General features: G+C 41.7%; 2 protein-coding genes across 2 annotated transcripts in view; one reads left to right on the plus strand and one right to left on the minus strand.

The window, feature by feature from the left end:
• Nucleotides 1-24,057, plus strand: part of Shc4 (SHC adaptor protein 4) — a 58,148-nt gene that overhangs the window by 25,478 nt on the left and 8,613 nt on the right. Inside the window, exons 3-7 of the mRNA XM_090358455.1 lie at nt 6,758-6,821; nt 7,901-8,020; nt 15,800-15,853; nt 19,139-19,190; nt 22,677-22,800. Of these exons, the coding sequence (XP_090214581.1) occupies nt 6,758-6,821; nt 7,901-8,020; nt 15,800-15,853; nt 19,139-19,190; nt 22,677-22,800 (414 nt within the window). The remainder of the gene's footprint in view (nt 1-6,757; nt 6,822-7,900; nt 8,021-15,799; nt 15,854-19,138; nt 19,191-22,676; nt 22,801-24,057) is intronic.
• On the minus strand, nt 10,120-11,937 carry Eid1 (EP300 interacting inhibitor of differentiation 1). The gene has a single exon (XM_090358456.1). The coding sequence runs from the start codon at nt 11,800-11,802 to the stop codon at nt 11,251-11,253; it is 552 nt and encodes a 183-aa protein (XP_090214582.1). The 5' UTR covers nt 11,803-11,937; the 3' UTR covers nt 10,120-11,250.

The following is a 24,057-nucleotide window of genomic DNA, read 5'->3' on the forward strand; positions in this document are numbered from 1 at the left end:
GCCACAAGATGCCCTCTGTTCAAACCATGTCCTTGAACTGGCAGGGATGGAGTTGGCAAGAAGGAGAAAAGAGAACAATATCCAATATCTCTCCCAGTATGCAGGGTGAGAAGTTGAAAACATTTTTTCCCCCTTGAAATAGGCAGTGTGACCTCCCCTACCCTAGCCACTAGAAACGGGTGACCTGATTTCCTAGCATCCACTGACAAAGCCATCTGCCCCATGCTATGAAGCAGGACACCAAGTCACCCTGTGTAGTGAGTCCAAGAGATTTAAATGGTAGTCTAGGAATTACTTTAGAATCACCAGTGGGATTTGTCACACAGCAGCTCCCCCAGCCCCATTCAGACTCACACAATTAAAATCCCTAGGACCAGCCCTAGAAATGGGCACTTGAGCCAGCCAGTTCCCAGTGGTTATTAAGGACTTCAAAGTGTGGCCACCACTGACCTACGAGGAGGGATGGCGCATGCTCTATGATCATATAGGCTGAATGAAGTCTAACGAACCGTAGTTGCCTCAGAAGATTTTGCTGGTACCCTGGTTATTGCTACCTTTCCAATGTACATGCAGATTTAAAAGTTAAAGAGTGGTCTTCCTGGGCAAAGCCTATGCCAAATGAGCTTGAAAAGGACTAGTTACGTAGCCGGGTGCGGTGGCTCAGACCTGCAACCCTAGCTACTCAGGAGGCTGAGATCTGAGGATCACGGCTCAAAGTCAGCTTGGGTAGGTAAGTCTGTGAAACTCTCATCTCCAATTAATCAACAAAAGTCTGCATGTGGAGTGGTGGCTCAAGTTAGTAGAGTGCCAGATTTAAATGAAAAAGTTCCAGGACAGTGCCCAGGCCTCAAGTTTGAATATCTGTTCTAGCATAAACAATAACAACAACAAACAAAAAAATCCCACAATTCAACAGTGTTGCTGTCTCATTCAGTGTTACAATAAACTACTTTAAATTATATCAAATAGGGCCAAAGCTTTCTTCTTTGAAGATAGGCTTAATTCCGGGAAATACACATATATCATTTAGAATAAAATAAAGTATCTGATTAAGTTGGATGATTTTTCTTGACTTTTTTTTAAAACTAGTACTTCGGAGGGAGCCAAAGACCTCACACATGCTAAGCAAGTACTCTATCACTGAGTTGTTACATACTTAATCAGGACCTATGACTTTATTTATTCATTCATTCATTTTATTGACCATCCTGGGGCTTGAATTCAGTCCTGGGCACTGTCCCTAACCTTCTTTTGCTCAAGGCTAGAACTCTACCCCTAGAGCCACAGCACCATTTCTAGCTTTTCCTGGAAAGTTTATTGGAGGTAAGAGTCTTATGGGCTTTCCTGCCCTGGCTGACTTTGAACCATGATCCTCAGATCTCAGCCTCCTTAGTAGCTAGGATTACAGGTGAGAGCCACTCAGCACCTGGCAGACCTATGACTTCTAAGTAGTCAGTATACCAGTGTGTTCCTTAACTTCAAAAGACCAGCCTCTATAGTTAGTTTTTAGAATATGTCACTTTTAATGAAGCCCGGTTTATTCCCAAAGTAAAGGAAAACTATCTTTGAGACTGACAAATTCCATTGTACTTTGCATAAAACCCACCATGATTTCTTCATTGTCGTATTCACAAGGCTTGCCCCTTTATAAAGGCTATAAAGTCATTCATTGGTGGGTTTTGATGTTTGAGTATTAGAATACTTAAATCTTTTACAGGAAACCAGTGTGGAGCTAAGAGGACGTGAGCCCTTGAAGGGGAGGAGATGAGGTACTTGAGTTAGTCTGATCTTTTGCTTCTTTGTTCAATTAGAGCAAAAGGGCAAAAGTCAAGCAAACAGAGCAACTATGGCTGCTGAGCTGGGTAAAGTTACAAATGTACTTTAGAAATCAGATTTGAGCTGGCAGTGGCTCCTGCTTATAATCCTAGATACTCAGGAGGCTGAGATCTGAGGATCAAGGTTCAAAGCCAGCCCAGGCACAAAAGGACCTGACTCTCATCTCCAATTAACCTCTAGAAAACTGGAAGTAGGGCTTGGCTCAAGGGTAGGGTGGTAGCCTTGAGCTGAAGAGCTCAGGGACAGCGCCCAAGCCAAGTTCAAGCTCCAGGACCCACAAAATAAATAAATAAATAAATAATAAAAATATAAAGAAAAATAAATAAATCAGATCTGCAGTATAATCTGAGCAAATGTAGTGATGAGAGAGAGTCAGTCTGTGGCTACATGCTAAAAGGTTTTATTCTACCACCCTGGGACCTGAAAGGCCTGTTTCTGAAATAAAAAGATATATTCTGCGAGCTGAGTGGGTACCCTCTTTGCGTGCTGGGGAATACTTGTTGATAACAGCACAAGGAACATTTAAACAGCTTTCCATTTTTAACTTGTCTGTGGGCCCTGACTGTGTTCATTGTCACCCTATCACTATGAGGGGGTAGGCTCAGGTTCTAAAGTATCCTGTCCCAGGACTTTTGCAACCCTTGGGTGTCTTTAATTTCACCAAGCTGAGCAAAATTGAACACATAGATACTAAGCCTTGATGCCCTGAAGGGAAAGATTTAAAAAGAAAAGAAAAGATGGCACTGGGTTTATGTAGAACAATCAGGACAGCATAATAACTTCAGTGTGGTATTAAGAGTTTCAAGTGTCTTCATTCATAATACCAAGGCAATTCAAGACATGCAGGTGACAACTGCTCCCTTGGACCTTGTTTACTGCTTTTTTTTTTTTTTTTTTTTGGATTCATGGTGTTGGAGAAAACAAGTCAGGATAGTCCCCAGGAATAGAAGCAAAGTAGTTTTGCCTCTATTTTTGTATTTTTGGCTTTTGTGAGTATTTTTGGCTTTTCTTTTGGAAAAGCTCTTGCTGTGATTGATTCTCCCCACCCTTTCCTTTCATTTCTATTTGCTTGGGCAAATAGAAACTGTGTGTGTGTGGTGTGTGTGTGTGTGTGTGTGTGTGTGTGTGTGCGCATTTGAGTAGGGGATATAAATGTCCCTTTTAATCGTTGTAGCTGGGTCTCTGCCTGATTTTATATTACCTATTACTGAACAACTGCATTTTCACTAGGAAACAAAACAAAACAAAAACCATAGCCCCTCCTTTCATTGGATATTCTACTTTGTGATATTGCCTTCCAAATTTTTTTGAGGGAAAAGGGCAGGGAAGAGGGTTAAGCAACATTGCCTCCCAGAGGAGGTAAAACTTTTAAAGACGTGATTTCCCCCCACACGCACACACAAAAAAATTTTTTTAAGCTCTATAGTAGCTTGGGGTTAGTGAAGAAAGAAGGCCTTATTCAGATGATTAGTTTGGATTTTAGTTAAGAAAGACAAAATATCTTTTTTTTGGTGGTGGGGGTGCTTATAGTGTAGCAGGATTTTAGTCTTAAAAGAAAAAAAAAGGCAGCAAATCTTCAACTGCATTCTCCTTCCCTTACATCAGCCCAGTTCTCTTCCCTCATATGGTCAGACAATAAACAAAGTGACCACTGTTGAGACTGTTGGGACTGTGTGTGTGTGTGTGCACGCACGCGCGCGCGCGTCTGTCTGTCTGTCTCTCTGTTGGTCTGTTGGTTTGTCTCTGTCTCTCTGTCTCACTGTCTCTCTCTCTTGCTCTCTTGAAATCTTCAGCCAGCCATTCAGCCATTTAAACTCCAAGGACTCTGCTCTTCTTTATCTGCTACGTTTTCGAGCTGGAGAGAATCTCATAGCTGGTCAGCCACAGAGATGCAGGCTGATGGTGCCTGCAGGAAGGCCTGGGGACCCCTCAGACCTGGGAGAAAACACTACTCAGGACCCTCAACTTTTGTTTCCTATTTTTTTTTTCCTTTAGGATTTGTGAAGTCCATGCCTGAGACTGGAGGGTATGGCTGAAACTTCAGCAAAGCTCTGAAAGTACTATTTGTTCTTGAAAACATTAAGAGTTAATTTCTTGGTCCCAGTCTCTGGGAAAGAAAAAGATCTTTGTGAACGAAAGTAACAAAATTCAGGCATAGGTCTGACTTCGGTGGCTGGGATTTCAGATTCCTTGACACTGGGACCAGCAAAGAAAACAAAAACGTGAGAGGTTAGTTTTCAGTAATTATTTTTCAGTGATACTTCTAGAATGTTTTCTGGGAAAAGGGAGGTGAGGGTAGAAAGTAGACTCTTTAGTGTTGAATTTTGTACAGATAAATCTGTTTTTGGAGACAGCCTGTGGTTTATTTTGGAGGGGGAGGGAAGGAAGGGAAGGAGGGAGAGAGACTTCCCCTCCCTTTTATCTCTTTCTTCCCTCCCTCCTCCCTCCCTCCCTCTTTTCCTTCCTTCCTTCCTCTTTTTTTTTTTTAATACAAAATTTTGCTATGTAACCCAGGATTCCCTGGAACTGATGATCTCCTTGCTTATGCAGTCATTTTTTGTCGTTGTTGGTCAGTCATGGGTCCTCAGCTCTGGGCTTAGTGATGTCCCAGAGCTCCTTAGCTCAAGGCTATCACTCTATCACCTGAGCCACAGTGCTACTTCCAGTTTTCTGGTGGTTAATCAGAGATAAGAGTCTCATAGACTTCCTTGCCTGGGCTGGCTTTAAACCTGGATCCTCAGATCTCATCCTCTTGAGTAGCTAGGATTACAGGCATGAGCTACCACACCTGGCTTTATTAAGTCTTTCTGTATCACTATTTATGCAGAATTCTTTGCACATAGCTGCCACCAATGTATCTTTACCATTCCATGTTCTGATTTTTTCCCCCATATTTCTATAGTCCTTATACTTTACATTCAGTGTGACAATATTCTTTGGTATATCTAATATCTATATACATTAAATGTTTGTCACGTATACATATCCTATGTTGCTTTTTTTTAAAAAAACTATTATTTTGATAAATTTCATGTGTTTTCAGTAAATTCCTGTTGGGAATATTATATAAGAAGTAATTGAGGTCCCTAGCAATAGACCTAGAGTGCCATCTTTCCCCACAATGAATTTTGTTTTTCTTCCTTTTAGTGGTGTTAGGGTTTGAAACTCAGGGTCTTATGTTTGCTAGGCAAGCACTTTATTATTAGAGCCTCAAACTACAGTTCTCTTACAAACTACAATCCCATATCTAGGATTACAAGCATGACACATGATGCCCAGTTTCTTCCTTTCCTATCAGCATGCACTGTAACGTTTCAGCACATGTATACAAAGATCAACTACCACTCCTCGATCACTCCCCTTTACTTCATTCCATTCTTCTTAAAACAATGTCAATGGACTTTGCCATTCTATTTTCATGCATGCAAAGACAAAAGCTTTTAGTTATAACTGCACTTTTGGAGATGAGAGCATCTGCTTGCTTACTCACCACTTCCGTTAAGGCACATCTACTTAGTTTAGTGGTGCCTTTCTCTCAGGAAGTGCAATATATAGTAAGGGCAGAAAAATAAAGCAAAGGAGGAAATTTGATATTGATTTCCTTTTCTTCTGCAAAATTACATGAACAGTCAATGGCTTGTAGCAGTAGCTGGGTCAATAAGGCTCCATTTGAGACCACGTTGAACCTCTCTCTCTCTTCTCCAATATCCTCTTCTGGCAGTCATCTGTTTGTGATCATCTTGGGTAATCAAAAACTATGAAGTGTGTGTGTGTGTGTGTGTGTGTGTGTGTGTGTGTGAAGTGTGTGTGTGTGTGTGTGTGTGTGTGTGTGTTAAAACTCATAATACCACAATAAGGATTTTGTTAAAGGTATAACTGGGATGTATTCCCAGAAACAAAGATCTACCACTTCTTTTTTTTTTTTTCTCTCTTTGACTCAGGGGCCTGGGCACTGTCCTTGAGCTCTTCAGTGCAAGGCTAGCACTCTACCACTTCCAGTCACAGTGCCACTTCCAATTTTCTGTTTGTTCAATGGAGATAAGATTCTAATGGGGACTTTCCTGCCTCAGCTGATTTTGAACCACAGTCCTCACATCTCAGCCTTCTGAGTAACAAGGTTACAGTCATGAGCCACCAGCACCCAGCTACCACTTCCTTTTTGCTTAAAAAAAAAAATCAGGGGCCTGTAGTTTGGCCTAGTGGTGGAGTGCTTCCCTAGCATGCATGAAGACCGAGGTTCTATTCCTCAGTACCAGATACATAGGAAAAGCTGGAAGTGGTGCTGTGGCTCAAGTGATAGAGTTCTAGCCTTGAGAAAGTCCAAGGACAGTGCTCAGGTCCTGAGTTCAAGCCCCAGAACTGGCACAAAAAAAAAAAAGTTAAAAAAAATCAACAACATATAAGATCAAATCTGAATATCCAGGTATCCAGGTGGGGGGGGGGAAATTGATGAGTAAAGTGAATGGTTGGCCCCTTGCCTGTAAAACAAGTTTTTGAGTATTAGGATGTTGCTAGATCTTCCTGAGTTTTATTGTTGTTGTGTTTGTGTTTTGCTGTTTTTTTTTTGTTTTGTTTTGCTGGTCCTGGGTGTGAGCTCAGTGCCTGAGCACTGTCCTAGGGCTGTCTTAAGGCTAGTGCTCTACCACTTGAGCCACAGCACCACTTCCGGCTTTTTCTATGTATGTGGTACTCAGGAATCGAACTAGACCTTAGTGGGTGCTAGGCAAATGCTCTACCACTAGGCCAAACTCTCAGCCTCTCTTCCTGAGTTTTAGCTACAGAAGGATTAGATATAATAGGGTTGGAGGGCAGTTTATGTCAGACTCCCCATTAGGTCTAGGTATAATTTGGCCATAATCATTTCTGGAATAGTCACAGCACATCAGTAGTATGCTAAGTCTCTCTGGTTTCTCTTCTGTAGGGAAGCAATAAGTCGCCTGTGTGAAGCTGTCCCTGGGGCAAATGGAGCTATTAAAAAGCGAAAGGTATATGGGTTGTCTTGTTTTGTTTTGTTTTTGTTTTTGCCAATTCTGGGACTTGAACTCAGGATCTGAGCACTGTCCTTGGACTTTCTCAAGGCTAGAGCTCTACCACTTAGCCACAGCACCACTTCCAGGTTTTTCTATGTATGTGGTACTGAGGAATGGAATCCAGGTCTTCATGCATGCTAGGCAAGAACTCGCTCACTAGGCCAAACTCCCTGGCCTGGTTGTCTTGTTTTATGTTCCTCCAGCTATGGCAAAGAGAGTATCCAAATAGTTGTTTAGAGTCCAGGTGCTGGTAGCTCACACCTGTCATTCTGGCTACTCAGGAGGCTGTGACCTGAGGATCTTGTTTTAGAGTGAGCCTTGTTTGACCAATCTGGAACTCTTTGATTTCCAATTAACCAGCAAAAAGCTGAATGTGGGGGTGTGGCTCAAGTGGTAGAACACTAGTGCTGAGCAAAAATACTAAGGGACCTGAGTACCTGCACAAGTCCCAATACCAGCCCCCCCCACCAAAAAAAAAAAAAAAGAAAGAAAAAAGAAACAGAAATGACATCAATAATGAAAGCATTTCCCTTCTTCTTCCTTTTCCTTCCCTCCCCTCTCCACTCCAACCTTCTCCATTTTTTTTCTTCCCTCCTACCCCCCTCATTATTCCCAACTGCAGTGCTAGGGGGGGGTCAATCCCAGAGCCTTGTGCAACAATGGTCCACTAAGCTAAAGCCCTAGTCCTTGATGGGTTGTTTTTTTCTTTTGTAAGTTTTGCACAGGAAAGTTCAGCTGGTCTAAACTCTGAGGAATTGGTTTATAGAAAACAGGCCCCACTCCTGGGGAAAAGGGAAGTGGGAGAAAAGTTCTAAGGCCTCAAATTTCACTTATTAAAAAGTGTTTAAGTTTTACTTTGTAAAACAAAAAAGTGGGTTTTTTTTAGTTTAAAAAAACATTCTATCTCATTTATGTAAAGTAAAATCCAGAAGAATATGGGTTTTGAATGATTTTTAATGTTTTGAAAACATTACTATAGTGTATGAGTCTATCAAGATCCTTTACTTTATAGTATGGTTTTACTATTTTTCCAGGCCCCAGTTAAGTTGCTATCAACCGTTCTTGGCAGAAGTCACCTGCAGTTCTCGGGAATGAACATACAATTGACTGTCTCAACATGTAGCCTCACACTGGTGAATCTGGACAATCAACAGGTAAGAGCCAACATTGTTTTATACTTTAACACAGCCGTTTTTCTGGAAGTCTAGGGCTAATAAAGAGATATGCGAATGTATGCTTCCAGTTTAATAAACCAAAAGGAAAAAAGTCCGCCCAACATGTATATATAACTACAATTAGACTAATATTACCAACTCATCACTGACAGGGGCATTGAACTATCTACAAATACTTGCTGCTACTTGATTGGCTTTATATGAAGAACCTGATACCTGATGGACCTGGCTTTTGTCATTGGACTGGGTATGGATGAGGGCACAGAGGAAGGGTGATACCAGTTCTAGGGATGATATAGCAAACTGAAACTTAAGCAGAAAACATTTTCTTTTTATTTTTGCCAGTCCTGGGACTTGAACTCAGGGCCTGGGCACTGTTCTTGGACACTTTTTGCTCAAGGCTACCACTCTGCCACTTGAGCCACAGTGCCACTTCTGGCTTTTTCTGTGTATGTGATACCAAGGAATCGAACCCAGGGCTTCATGCATGCTAAGTGAGCCCTCTACCACTAGGTCACACTCTAGCTCATCTTCTGTTTCTTCTTTTCACCAGTCCTGGGGCTTGGACTCAGGCTGAGTAGTCCTTGGGCTTTTCCTCCAGGCTTATGCTCTACCACTTGAGTCACAGCACCACTTCCAGCTTTTTCTGTGGATGTGGCACTGAGGAATCAAACCCTGGTCTTCATGCATGCTACGCAAGCACCCTACCACTAGGCCACACTCTGGGCCTCTTCTTCTATTTCTTTTTTTTTTTTCATATATTTTTTATTGTAATTAATAGAAGGGTTACCTGATATTTGCCAGATAGATGGTACATTAATTCCCATACATTGATACCCTTTCACTCTTCTTCTATTTCTTTAGGTGGGAAAGCTTTCCAAAATATTAAGCTACAATACGCTTGGCATTGCTTTTAAAGTAAAAAAAAAAAAAAAAGTCCTTTTAGGGGCCGGGAGTTTGGCCTAGTGGTAGAGTGCTTGCCTAGCATGCACCAAGACCCGGGTTCGATTCCTTGGCACCACATACATAGAAAAAAGCTGGAAGTGGCGCTGAGGCCCAAGTGGTAGAGCTCTATCCTTGAGAAAGTCCAAGGACAGGGCTCAGGCCCTGAGCTCAGGCCCAGGACTGGCAAAAAAAAAAAAAAAAAAAAAAAAAAAAGTCCATTTATCAGGTTATTTCTGTGTTAGAGTGTGATTTTTCTAATATTTTAAGGTTTTATTATAATGGAGCATTGTTGATCAGGGTCTCATGGAAGGTTTAATTGCACTGGTCATGTCAGAAGAGGAGGATTCAAGGCCACATGAAGAAAGTTACCTTACCTTCTGGGCTTCTCAGTTGTAGATATCAGGTTTTTTGTTTTGTTTTTTGCCATCTTTATCTGGAGGTAAATACACCTGGCCAGTTGATTGGTCACTGGCATATCCCTCAAGAATACCTGCCAGTTTACACCACACACTTTACTACCCATAGTCCCATCTGTCTACAACTATAAGCTACAAGAAGGCAACAGAAGATGTTAGGAGAGAGGCTCTAGGATTAAGAACCAACATTTTTTACTTCTTGTATAGATTTCCCATTCTCTTCCCCTCCCAACAAAACTACTGTTCCCAGTGAGTTTAATTATCTTTGTCACAGATGCACATGTTACAGTATTTCTCCTCCAAGTGGATGAATGGGTCAAAGGCTGAGTTGTCCTACTACACAGAATCTGTTCTTTACTGACATCATGGATGAGAATCTGAATCTTTGAACTGACCACTGACCCATGCTGAGATCTGCCTTTGTACTCATTCTGCTTCGCATAGCCTTCTGTTGTAACTATGACTCTCATAGAACCAGCAACTCAGTGAAATGACTATAGCAGCAACCATGAATGGGGAAGGTTTTCCTAAGTTGGCAAATCCTTTCAGGCTATACATTCCTTAACTGTAACTTTCAGAAGTTAATTTGTAAATCAAATGTTTGAATGTGAATCATTTTTTCTTTATAAACATTAAATTTAGAAAAATGGACAATAGAAACATTCATGAAGCATATATGTATGTATGTGTGTATGCAATATTACCAGACAAACAAAACACACTGAACAAGGAATTTTATTATCTCCAATGCTGGTGCATAAGGAATACCAAGCTTAATTAGAGGAGGAGACAGAGGGAAACTTCAGATACTGAGTGGATTTCTGGCTAGGTTTACCTTCAAAGACAGATAGTATAATTGTTTGTAAAAAACCATTCTGGGATTTCCTTTTACTTGAGAATTTTCACAATATCAAGTTCAACCATCAACCTTAACAAAGAACAGCAAGCAAGACAAAATATATACGTTAGTATCTAAGGGTGCTAGAAATAGCTTTTTCTCTTTGTACTTTCACTTACATTTTAACGTCTAAATTGAAACTTAAAAAAAAAGGTTTCTTTTTTTGACATCTTAAAATAGTCACGACAGTGAATTTTCCTGATTATAGCTCACAGCTGCTTGATACATGATCAGGTTACATGTACTAACATTTCAATTTCCTGGAAAACACATTGTAAAATAACAGCACATGATCTATTTATCTCTCTATATATTTACTTTCTTCATCCTTTTGGGAAATGAATTAATTAATCTAACAATGCAAATTTAATCTTCAATAATTACAAATGGTCTAAGATCAGAAACTACAATTTTGAGTTGTCTCAAGTCCAAATGATTCAAAGATGTCTTATGGATGCATTTCTCTTCTTCTCATATGACTAGTGTCAGTGGGCTCTTGTATTGGCAATCCTCTTGCAAAATCATCTTTAAAGCGGACCGTGTCCAAAAGATGTCTTCCCCAATGAAAGGAAAAATCTGGATCAATAACAAAAGTCAAAGCCACAAGTGTTCCAGGGCATTCTTGAAAACAAGACTTCCACAGTCCTAAGCTCTTTTTTTTTTTTCTCCCCCCTTCCTTCTTTCCTTCCTTCCATATTTCTTTTCCTTTTTCACAACTGTCCAGTCACTGTCCTATTGTCTTCTCTTCAGGGAAACAAACCAAAAAAAAAAAAAAAGACAACTTTTTTTTTTCTAAAAAAACATTTATTCGAAGATCAAGTTTCCCCCCCGCCCCCCACTGGCACAGAACTATTGGGAAGGAAACCCCAAAGAGAGAGCGGAATGTTGGAATCTGTCCTTCGGTAGTTTCCTCCTCCTCTTTTTTTTATTTTTGCCACCAGCCTCTGATTTTACTCCCTATCGATAATCTCATCGCAACCGAGCTCCTCGGTCAGACGATTGACAACCATGAGCGAGAAGAGCTCCTCGATGAACGCTAGCTGGTCGAAGGGGGTCTTCTCGTAATGCATCTGGAACCCCCCATCCAGGGCGGCCTCCCGGGCCCGGGAGGTTCTCAGAAACATCTTGTTGGCCTCTTCCAGGGCGGCGGACACTCGGTAGCCCGCGCCCCCCAGCCGATCCGCTTCGGGGTACTCGTATTCATCCTCCCAATCATCGAATTCCTCGTCCTCGCTCTCGAAATCGAGGCCGGCGGCGGCGGCAGCGGCCATGGGCCCGGGCTGCTCCCCGGGGCGGGGCCCGGCCGCCACTTTCCCTCGCGGCCCCGCCGCCGCTGCCCCTGCTGCCATGGGCTGGGCCCCGGCCCCCGCCTCCTCCTCCATGGGGCCTACCTCCTCCAGCTGCGGAAGGTCGCCCTCGCCCAGCATCACGTCCATCTGCAAGTCGTTGCACTCCTCGTACAGCTCGGACAGCTCTGCCATTTCTGCCATGGTCATCGACATGATTTCGACCTTTTTTTTTTTCCCCCGCTTTTTCTTGTCTGTTTTTTTTTTTTTTCTTCTCTTCCCTAAAAAAGCAACGACAACGAACTGCTGGTGCAAGAGAGGAGATGCGCGGGTGGGCGTGTGCGGCAGTGCGCCTGCGCTGAGCTTGGAGAGCGCGCTGACGTAATGCTCTGCGCCTGCGTACTTCTGCAGACCCCCCCCCCGGAAAGGGGGGGGGAAACGCGGGGAGGGGACATCTCTCTCTGGGCTCGAATTCCACATAGTCACAATGGCGGGGCGGGGGAGGGGTTTGCTGTCTGTCTCTCGGCCGATGGTTCCATGGTGATGGTGGCGGTGGATTGCATTTGGATCGATGTGAACAGGTTCATATCGAGAGGCCCATAATATGCAAGCCGTTATTTTCCCTTTGCGTGAGTTAAGTGTACCTCCCCCCCTACCCCGGGAGATGCTGGAAGCTGGACAATACGTGGTCTCCATAGCAACAGTCAGGCTCTGCCCCCTCCTTTCTTCATCGTCCATACTGGTCCAGGCGTGAATAACTGCAGAATCCACATTTCCAAAGGAGGCCGTGTCTGTCACCAATCCACATATTAGGAAATGATCCTTTCTGTTCGTCTAACTAGCTAGCTCCATCTAATCTATCTCTGTCTATATTCATATATGTGCCATCCTCCACAGAGAAACATGTATTTAAAAATTATAGTAAAATATCTGGTCCTATTTCTTTCCCTAGGAGCTCACTTTTTATAATTTGATATACTTTCTTTCCTTTTCTTTGCCTTCACAAGGATCTTAACATATTTGTAGGATTTGCATGTTTTGACATACTGTCTATGGAGTGGGGAGGCAGAAACAGTCTCAGCAGTGTTGTGAAAAATTAGCTTTGGTTCAGTCTTTTTGTGTTTTGTGTGGTTTGGGGTTTTCATTTGTCATTTGTGCAATCATACTGAAGTTGACCTAAGCATGCACTGATATTGTAAACAATGGAACATCCACATGTTTCAGTGTTCCTCTAGAATAAAAGGTGCCATGGTAGTGTATTCATGCTTTAAATGAATGCTATCAAATCGCTATCTCCAATAGCTGTACAAATTTATAACACCCTTACCACATATGATTTGTTGAAGTTTACTTTTTTAATCAATTTAATGTCATTTTGTTTTATATTCATGCTTGGAGATTGATTACCTTTTTTTTTTTTTTTTTTGGTTGGTGGTGGGACTTGGACTCCTGGCCTGGGTGCTGCTCTTGAGCTATTCAGCTCTATTGCCACTTCTGAGATTGATTATCTTTCAGTATATTTTTCAAGCATTCTTATTTGTTTCGTGAATTAATTAGCTCTATTTGGAGTTTATTTCTATTTCTTACTTTTTTTTTTTTTTGCCAGTTCTGAAGCTTGAACTCAGGGCCTACACACTGTCCTTGAGCTTTCTCAAGGCTAGAGCTCTACCGCTTGGGACACAACCCCACTTCTAGCTTTTTCTGGGTATATGGTTCCAAGGAATCAAACTCTGGGCTTCTTGCATGCTAGGCAAGCGCTCTACTGCTAGGCAAGTGCTCTACTACTAGGCCATGCTGCCAGCTCCTTTTGTATTGATTTCTAAGAAATCCTTACAAAACTCTACATATGCAACTTTGTTTTAAATTTTACAACTATGTTCTCCCTGCATTTATTGTTTAAGAGTCATTTTGGGTTTTGTTTTATTTTGTTTTTTTGCCAGTCCTGGGACTTGAACTCAGGGCCTGGGCACTGTCCCTGAGCTTCTATTGCTAGAGGCTGACACCCTACTATTGAGCCATACCACTACTTCTGGCTTTTACCGTTTATGTGGTACTGAGGAATCAAACCCAAGGTTTCATACATGGCAAGAACTCTACCACTAAGCTACATTCCCAGCCCAAGTGTTTGTTTATATTTAATCAAACACAAGAATTTTTATATGTCCTTTGAGTATTAGAATTGATTTTTTTAAATATATGGATTTTTTTTAAATTATGGATTTTGGGGGCTGAGGGTTTGGTCTAGTGATAGAGTGCTTGCCTAGCATGCACGAAGACCTGGGCTCAATTCCTCGGTACCACATACATAGAAGAAAGCCGGAAGTGGTGCTGAGGCTCAAGTGGTAGAGCTGTAACCTTGAGAATGTCCAAGGACAGTGCTCAGGCACTGAGCTCAAGCCCAGGATTGGCAAAGAAAAAAAAATGTGTGGATTTTTCCACTTCAATAATGTCTAGTTAGCTGATACAGAAAAAATTAAACTCAGGGATTGACACTGCTCATTAGCTTTATTGCTCGTGGCCAGAACTCTACCTCTTGATCATGCCTCTACTTCCAGCTTTTTTCCTGGTTAATTGGTAGTAAGAGTCTCATAGACTTTCCCTGCTTGGGCTAGCTTTGAACCTTGTTCTTCAGATTTCAGCTTCCTGAGTAAGTAGGATTATAAGAGTGAGTCACTGGTGCCCAGTGAAAATCTTGTCTTTGTTCTCTAAAAATTGCCTTAGCTCTTCTTCAGCATTTATGTTTTCTTATTTTATAAGTGGTTTGAATATCTTTGTTATATGTCTTGTTATCTAATGAGGTATATCCTATCCACTTTTTTTTTGTCACTCCTGGGCCTTCAACTCAGGGCCTGAGCATTGTCCTTGGGCTTTCTCAAGGCTAGAGCTCTACCACTTGAGCCATAGCACCATTTCTGGCTTTTTCTATGTTTGTGGGTACTGAGGTATTTGTGCTTGGTAGGCAAGCACTCTACCACTAGGCCAAACTCCCGGCCCCCACTTGTTATTTTTTTTTTAAATTGCTTTACCTCACTGGACACTTGTGGCTCATGCCTATAATCCAGATACTCAGGAAGCTGAGATATTCAGCTTAGACATGAAAATCTATAAGACATTTTATCTCCAAATAACCAACAAAAAGCCAGAAATAGAATTATAGCTCATGTGGGAGCTACACAATTGCTTTAGCAATTTATACTTACATGTTAATTTATATTTTCATATTAATTTTAGGAACGTCTTGAAAATTCCCAATAAGGATGTTGGGAGCATTTCTCTCAAAATGATGTGAAATTTATGTATTAATTTAGACATAATTAATTGTAATATTTTCCTACATTATCAGATCTCTTTTTTAATGCCCTTCAGTAAAGCTTTCCCAAAACTTTACATTATTCTTATTAGCTTATGCTTAGGTATATTCTTTGTGTGTGTGTGTGTGTGTGTGTGTGTGTGTGTGTGTGTGTGTGTGTGTCTGTGTCTGTTTTGGGGCTCGAACTCAGGGCCTGGTGCTGTCCCAGAACTCTTAAGCTCAAGGCCAGCACTCTACCACTTTGAGCCACAGTGCCACTTCCAGTTTTCTGGAGGTTAATTGGAGATAAGTATTTCATGGACTTTCTTGCCCAGGCTGACTTCAAACCATGATCCTTAGATCTCAGCCTTCTGAGTAGTTAGGATTACATAAGTGTGAGCCACCATCACTTGGCTTAGGTATATTCCTATACAATGTACTTCTCTCCTTCCCCCCAAAATGTCTAATTAATGGGCTTTTGTTGATAGAATTACATTAAACTTCATGCTTACTGATTATTTTCATTGAAATAGAAATATATGCAAATGATGTGTAGCTTAATTGTCCTGAAATGATCAAGAAGTGGCATTTTCAGTATCCCTGGTAATCATTTGCCTTTTCTTCCTGTGCTCCAAGGGTAACCATCATCCTTACTTTCAGCACAAGAAACTAATTTCATCTGCTTTTAAACATCAGTAAATGAAAGTATATACTATACATTCTTTATGTTGGGGGCACTTTGCTCAGCTAACAAGTTCTTGTTCTATAGGAGTCCATTGTCTGAGAATCACAGTGGACATCCAGTTCATTGCTGTTAGAAACAGAGTGCTTATTACCTTTCTTGAGGTTATTGTGTGTTATGTTACATAACTAGTAATGATCATTTATAGTATTATACCTATTTATTTTATTTGTGTTTTTCAGATTATTGCCAATCATCACATGCAGTCTATTTCATTTGCTTCAGGAGGGGATCCTGTAAGTATGGCTTTGTCAAAAGTTCTTTTTTTTTGGTAGGTCATGGGGCTTGAACTTGGCCTGGATGCTGTCCCTGAGCTCTTCAGCTTAAGGCTACCACCCTATCCTTGAGCCAAGCCCCACTTCCCATTTCCTAGAGGCTAATTGGAGATAAGAGTCTCAGGTCCTTATGTGCCCAGGCTGGCTTCAAACCTTGATCCTCAGATCTCAGCCTCCTGTGTAGCTAGGATTACAGGCGTGAGCAATGTGCCCAGCTGTCGTAAGTTATTTTTTAAAAAGTTAAAAAGAGTGTGGTAGAGTGCTTGCCTAGCATGCATGAAGCCGTGAGTTCAATTCCTTACTACCATATATACAGAAAAGGCCAGAAGTGGTGCTGTGGCTCAGGATCAAGGACCAGGCCTGAGATCAAGCCCCAGGACTAGCACACACACACAAAAAAAAAGTTAAAAGAACTTCCTTGTAAAGTGTAAGAACCACTGTATGTGTTTTTCAAATGTTCTTGTAGTCTATTATTAGATAAATGTGACAGGTAATTTAAAAAATTTAAGAAATAAAAAAGGAGTCAGGTGCTGGTGGCTGTTGCCTGTAATCCTACCTACTCCAGAGGCTGAGATCTGAGGATCACGGTTCAAAGCCAGCCCAGGCAGAAATGTCCCAGTGAGACTCAGCTCCAAAAACTGAAAGTGACTATGGCTCAAAGTAGTAGAGTGATAGCCTTGAGCAAAAAGAGCTCAGGAACAGTACCTAAATTCAAGCCCACCAACCACTGGGTTGGGAAGTCCGTTAGGATTCTTAATTCCAATCCCTGCACTCCCCCCGACCCCCCCACAAAGCCAGAAGTGGAGCTGTGACTCAAATGGTAGAGTTCTAAGACAGCACCCAGGACCTGTATTTAAGCTCCAGTTATCTACCCCGCTACACACACAAATAGTAAGTTAGATTCATCCTAAGCACTGGGGATTGGAAATCTTCCCAGTAAACGTTTATCCACATTTCCAGTTGCATGGCATAGAGTGTCAGCCACTGGAGTTGTGTAGACCTTGCTTAACCTCTTGACTCAGGGTCTTTTTTTTTTTTTTTTTTTTTTGCCAGTCCTGGTGCTTGAGCTCAGGGTTTGAGCACTGTCCTTGGATTTTCTCAAGGCTAGAGCTCTACCACTTAAGCCACTGCCCACTTCCAGCTTTTTTCTAGATTTGTGGAATCAAACCTGGGTCTTCAGGCATGCTAGGCAAGTACTCTATCACTAGACCAAACTCCCAGCCTAAGGTCCTTATTTTTAAGGAGTGGGGATGCTGTTGTTAATCATATCTGTGTCACCACGAAAAGCAGTTGTGTCCATCATGCATGTGTTGTCAGACCCATCTCAAACTTATCACAACACAGTCCCTCAGTCAGGTCCAGGTCCTGTACCAGGCAACACTGCTGACATCATGCCACTGCTTCAACTTAAGATGACTTGGTAGGGGCAGATGCAATGCTGCCTTTTCTTTTGGGTTAATAGGGGGGAAAAAGTTCTTAGACATGATCTTATTAACTGGGAAGATATTTAAGCCACTTTTCTTTCTGCACAAGAAATTTACTTAGGCGTGTGTTATTAAAAAAAAAAAAACTGAAGACAAGTTATGCTGACCCTGAGATCTGCTTCCTATATGATTCGTTGTATGTTATTAACTGATTGTCCTGGAGGGTATTAAGAGCTGGGCTTTTATTTCCTGGGAGCTGATTACATCTGCCCTCTAGAGAGCCATATTTTATATCTGCAAATGGTGCTGGGTGTGCATTTTTTTTCCCCTGAGAACTGAGATAACAAAAAGCATCTTTAATTATTCAAATCTCATCATTTATCAACGTATTCTTTTCAATAAAAGCTGGAATTACTAAGGAGCTTTTGTTGTTGTTGTTGCTGCTGCTTTGTTTTTTTGCTTTTTACCAAGTCAACAACGTGTTTCTTTTTGACTTAAACTTTCTTGGTTTCTTCCTTTTCAAAAATTATTTTTGGGGCCGGGAGTTTGGCCTAGTGGTTAAAGTGCTTGCCTAGCATGCATGAAGACCCGGGTTCGATTCCTTGGTACCACATATAGAAAAAAGCCGGAAGTGGTGCTGAGGCTCAAGTGGTAGAGCTCTAGCCTTGAGAAAGTCCAAGGACAGTGCTCAGACCCTGAGCTCAAGCCCAGGACTGGCAAAAAAAAAAAAAATCCTGAGCAAAAATTATTTCTTTGTCCGCTGGCTATACTGACTAGATAATGGCACTGTATTCTTATTGTATTTTTCTTTAAGCCAGCTTATGTTGCATTCATCTAAGCTGCCAAGTACAAAACCCAGCATCTCTTTGACCCCTTACTTTTTTTTTTTTTTTTTTGGTGGGTCATGGGGCTTGAACTCAGCCTGGGCACTGTCCTTGAGCTCTTCAGCTCTAGGCTGCTACCCTACCTTGGAGCTAAGCCCCACTTCCCATTTTCTAAAGGTTAATTGGAGATAAGAGTCTCAGGTCCTTTTGTGCCTTTGTGGCTTTGAACCTTAGTCCTCAGATCTCAGCCTCCTGAGTAGCTAGTATTACAGGAGTGAGCCACCGTGCCCAACTCACCTTACTTCTTGATGTCCCTGTGTCCGTTTGAACAGTAGGGATATCTTGATGTGTGCCACAACCTAGTTTATGACACCTTAGTGACCACACAGCTCCTGAGAGCTGAACTTTCAGCACAGAGTCATGATCCCTAGCCATTCAAAAAGAATGTGTTGCCAGGTGCCGTGGCTCATGCCTGTAATCCTAGCTACTCAGGAGGCTGAATCTGAGGATCGAGATTCAAAGCCAACGGGGGCACTAAAGAATGTGAAACTCTTATCTCCCAATTAACCACTAGAAAACTGGAAGTGGTGCTGTGGCTCAAGGGATAGGGTGGTAGCCTTGAGCTGAAGAGCTCAGGGACAATGCCAAAGCCCACAGTTGAAGCCCCATAACCGACAAAACAAAACAAAACAAAACAAAAAGAATGTGTCAAGCTGGTGGCACATGCCTATAATCCTACCTACTCAGGAAGCTAAGATCTGAGGATCACAGTTCAAAGCCAAGCCTGGGTAGGAAGGATTGTGAGACTGATCTCTGATTAACCACCAGAAAACCAGAAGTGGCACTGTGGCTATAAGTGGTAGAGCACTAGCCTTGAGCTAAAGAGCTCAGACACAGTGCCTGGCCCCACAACCTGCTTGAATGTTTTGTCTTAAATTTGATCATAGCTTTCAATGGTATAATCCATCCAAAATACAGTTGTTTTTCCTTTTTTGTAGGATACTACAGACTATGTTGCCTATGTAGCAAAAGATCCAGTTAATCAACGAGGTAAGGGAAACAACTCCTATATTTTGTTAAACTATTAGATACCAACTTTAAGTGGTAATAAGCAAAGAAGTGGAGCTCAAAGTGGTACAGTGCTAGCCTTGAGCCAAAAATAGCTCAGGACAGTGCCCAGGCCCTGAGTTCAAGCCCCATGAACCACAAAGAAAGGGGAGGGGAGAGAAAGGAAAAAGGGAAGTTTTCATAAGGTCATTAACCAATAGATAGATGAATCAATTCCAGGTCTTTGAGCCTAACTTTATAGTAGAATATTATGAATCATCAAGAAATATTTGAAAACAAAACAAATATTTAGCCTCACTAGCAATGAGAGATAGGATTTATAATTAGACACCACATATCTAACAGTGAAAATGGTAAAAATGTGGTTAGATTGGAAGATGCTATTGAATACTCGGTAAGTACGTTGTTTTAGTCAAGCATTAGTGGATCACACCTATAGTTGTAGCTACTCAGGAGGATGAGATCTGAAGATTGCACTTCAAAGCCAGCCTGGGCAGGAAAGTCTGTGAAACTCTTTATCTCCAATGAACCAGCAGAAAACCAGAAGTGGAGCTGTGGCTCAAGTGGTAGAGCACTAGCTTTGAGGAAAAAAAAAAAAGTACAGGGTTAGCATCCAGGCAGTGAGTTCAAGCCTCAGGAGTGACACAATTTATAGACAGAGACAGACAAATAGAAAAATCAAGTGAACCCGTAGCATATTTTTCTCTGCAGCAATTAAGACTGTTTTGAATAGTAAGTGATGAACATGGGGAAAATATAGGATGTAAATGTGTATAGTATCACCCAGTGTACAGGGGTAGATCCACGTAGAATACATGCGGGAGAAACACACAACAAACTATTGCCAGTGGTGGTTGTTCTTAGTAAGATTTTGTGACATTTTAAAATTTCTTCCTAGTGTTTAATTTCGAATTTTTACAAATAATATTTCATTTAAGGAAATAAAGGAGTTTGAGGTCTTTGAATAAGAATAGCAAAAAATGAAAAAAAAAAGAATAGCAAAAAAATGGCCAGGTATATCGGCTCACACCTTTAATCCTAGCTACTCTAGAGGCTGAAATCTGAGGATCATGGTTTATAGCCATCTATCCCAGGCACTAAAGACCCTGAGACTTTTATCTCCAATTAATTACTAGAAAAGTGGAAGTGGGGCTGTGGTTCCAGGAGTAAGTCGGTAACCTTGAGCTGAAGAGCTCAGGGACAGTGCCCAGGCCCAGAATTCAAGCCCCATGACCCCCACACACACACAAAAAAGCAAAAAATGGAAATAATAATGTTATGAAATTACCCCAGGGAATTTAATTTTGCCAGGAGAAAATGACAGGCAAGTTCTCCTAAGGAATAGATCTTGTGAGACAAGCCACAGAGAGAAGAAAATGGGCAAGAGGGAAAGGAGACGAGGGAGAGAAAGAAAAAGAGGGAGGGAAAGAAGGGAAAGAAAAGAGAGAGAGAGAGAGAGAGAGAGAGAGAGAGAGAGAGAGAGAGAGAGAGAGAGAGATATCAAGAAATAATACCTATAGGAACAGCTTTGGAAAACCACAGCTTCTCAGCCATAGTGATATGAATCCAGACAGAACAGAACTAAGGATTTGAGGACTGTCAGTAATCAAAGGAGATGTGACCCAGCAGTAGAAGGCAGGACACCAGGGGTCAGAATCATCCAAGAAAGATGAAGAGCTACTTTCTCCTGGAGATACCATGGATGGTCACACACTGAGAAGGAGTGGAAGGGAAGGGAGGTGGGGAAAATGTGTTCCAGTACAAGGATCAAGCCAAGTTTTGGATGGGCTAGTAAAGACAGCAGCCAGATGGCAGGGCTAAGGATTGGAGGCTGACAAGAAGTGGGGTGGGGGGTCAGAGGAGACTGGGCTTTTGGTTAGTCTTCCAGAATGTTCACAGGTTTCCCATATACTCTTTGCACTAGTGCATTTGGATCAAGACACTTGTCACTTTTGCTTTTCTTGGCAAGAACCCTTTAGTGGACTTTTTTCCCATAAAAGTCCTTTTTCTATAGAAAAGGCAAGAGCCAGTTAGATCAAAGTTTTGGTGACAAATACAACCTTCTATAGCTGCTACAAATGAGGGAAACTATATTCTCTTCCAAATCTGTCATTGTCCAGGTTGGTTCTAATATTTTCTCTGAAATAGAGTCTAAAGAGGGCCTAGTTTACCTGGACTGTCAGGATTTAGGACTCAGGAAAGCTGATTTTTAAATGAACAGACTAATTTATTTTGATATAATTGCAAAGTGAATGCACATGCACTGTTGTCCCTATGACATTGGGTGATTCAGATTGACTTCTTCCTTCTGTCCCATAGCACCATCTGGTGGAAAACTTGAGAAATGCCACTTGTGTGACTTTATAGTTTTCTAGCTTTGCCTAGTTCTAGACAAACACAACCTGGGAAGAAGGGTCTGCTATCTTCTAAAAGTCATTCTCATCCTTTCATCCATGACTGTGTGGTTAGGAAATGAAAAGGAATTCTGTTTACATCTTACTATAGGACCTGATGGTGGTAGAACTATGGCTCCACCTGGCTTTATTCAAGGGAGGAATGAAAAGAATCCAGATCTACATCTGATGCTAGACGTGGAGAGAAAGGCTGAACTATCTCTGAAAAAGTTAGAACATCACCAAAAGTTCATACCTGCAGACTAGCTACTGGGAAGGCTGAGCTCAAAGCATCAATGTTCAAAGCTTTCCCAGGCAGAAAGTCTGAAAGACTGTCTTCTATTATCCAGAAAAAAATGCCAGACTAGAGGCATGGCTTGAGTGGTAGAGCACTAGCCATAAGCAGTAAGCTAAGTGTGAGTTCTAGGAAGGTATGGGCTTTTTTACATACGTGTGTGTGTGTGTGTGTGTGTGTGTGTGTGTGTGTGTGTGTGTTCTTTTCCCATAGCTGAAAATTGGGCAATTCTTGGCCAAGGCTTTGAGATAATGGTAAGTAGCATGTTTGTGTGAGAGTTGAGGCTGTGACCAACCTAAAAAAAAAAGACCATTTCTTGAATGTCTATGAGAATAGAACTGTTAGAATGGACATGTTTTCTGACAGTGGAGAGTGGCCTGTTGTTCATAGACAGAGAGCCAGGTGCCACTGCTTCTTTCTTTTCTTTCTTTTTTCTTTGTCAATTGTGGGGCTTGAACTCAGGCCTGGGTGCTCTCTGAGCTTTTTCACTCAAGACTAGTGCTCTACCACTTTGAACCACTATGCTACTTCCAATTTTCTGGTCGTTAATTGAAGTAAAAGTCTCACCGTCTTTCCTGCCTGGGCTGGCTTTGAACTGTGATCTTCAGATCTCAGCTTCCCCCACTAGCTAGAGTTATAGATGTGAGCCACTGGCACCCAGCTTCAAACAGGTCTTATAAACTTATTTCTTTTTTACCCACTTGCGAATTCATCTTCTGGAGATATTATAAATTTATATCATCCTCGTTTGCTGAAAATGTATTATTTGTCTCCTCACAGCATGTCACATACTGGAATGTCGCAGTGGAATGGCCCAAGAAGTCATAAGTACTATTGGGCAGGCCTTTGAGCTCCGTTTTAAACAGTACTTGAAAAATCCTTCTCTGAATACTACTTGTGAAAGGTCAGTCGTGAGTTCTATAATTATTTCACTTCTACATCTCTCCCTCTCTCTTGCGTTCTCCTCATATGTGTATATATATATATATATATGTTTTTAAATGACTAATAAAACTAGTAACATTTTTCTTACAAGTAGATTGTTTCAGTACAAAATAATAGGGAGATCTACTTTTTTTCTTCCATTTCTATTTATCCAATTATTTCTTCTTGCTTTATAACAAAGATGGAAGGAAACACCCAAAGGGAGAAGGCATTGATTCCCATTCCTTTCGTGTAACACCCAACCATGAGCTAAGCAGTTAAACTAGGTAGGCAACCAGAAATTTCCCAGCTTTGTTTTTAACTGGTAAAAGAAAGCAATAGTAAAGGGGCCGGGAGTTTTGCCTAGTGGTTAAAGTGCTTGCCTACCATGCACGAAGACCCGGGTTCGATTCCATGGTACCATGTACATACAAAAAAGCTGGAAGTGGTGCTGAGGCTCAAGTGGTAGAGCTCTAACCTTGAGAAAGTCCAAGGACAGTGCTCAGGCCCTGAGCTCAAGCCCAGGACTGGCAAAAAAAAAAAAGAAAAGAAAAGAAAACAAAAGTAAAACCAAGATCCAGGAGCAAAATAGTAAGAATTGGATGTTGGCTGTGTATCGTGTTCTGGAGCTGGGTTATTGTGGGAAGGTCCCCTTGCTCTTGCTCTTGTGTGGTGGGGAAGGAGCTCCATGCCCAGGGGTCTCGCCAAGGCCCAGAAAATCCAGGAGGGAAGCTGAACCCTCTTAGGCCCTTCAGACTCTACTCTGGGATGGAATGCAAGGAGTTCTCTAGCTCTAGTTCTCCTTTTACAAAGAATGTGTTTTCCTGAATTTTTGTATTGATATTTTGTGTATCAGCCAACAGTGGGTTTGGAGATCTCTTTTTATGAGGCAGTCTTCGGTAACAAAGTAAAAGGAGTTGTTAGCCAAGTGTTGGTGACTCACACCTGTAATCCCCGCCATTCAGGAGGCTGAGATCTGAGGATGGAGATTCAAGTGCAACTTGGGCAGAAAGTTCATGAGACATTCATTTCTGATTAACCATCAGAAAGCTGGAAGTGATTGTTGCTCAAATTGGTAGAGTGCTAGCCTTGAGCAAAAAGAGCACAGGGACGACAGTGTGTAGGTAGGCTCTGAACTCAAGCCCCATGACAGACAGACAGACAGACAGACAGACAGACAGACACACACACACACACACAAGAAAAAGGGGCTATGGAATGTGTGCTGCTGACTCAG

The sequence above is a fragment of the Megascapheus bottae genome, chromosome 25, assembly GCF_031878675.1.
Source record: "Megascapheus bottae isolate mThoBot1 chromosome 25, mThoBot2.hap1, whole genome shotgun sequence".
Taxonomy (NCBI): domain Eukaryota; kingdom Metazoa; phylum Chordata; class Mammalia; order Rodentia; family Geomyidae; genus Megascapheus; species Megascapheus bottae.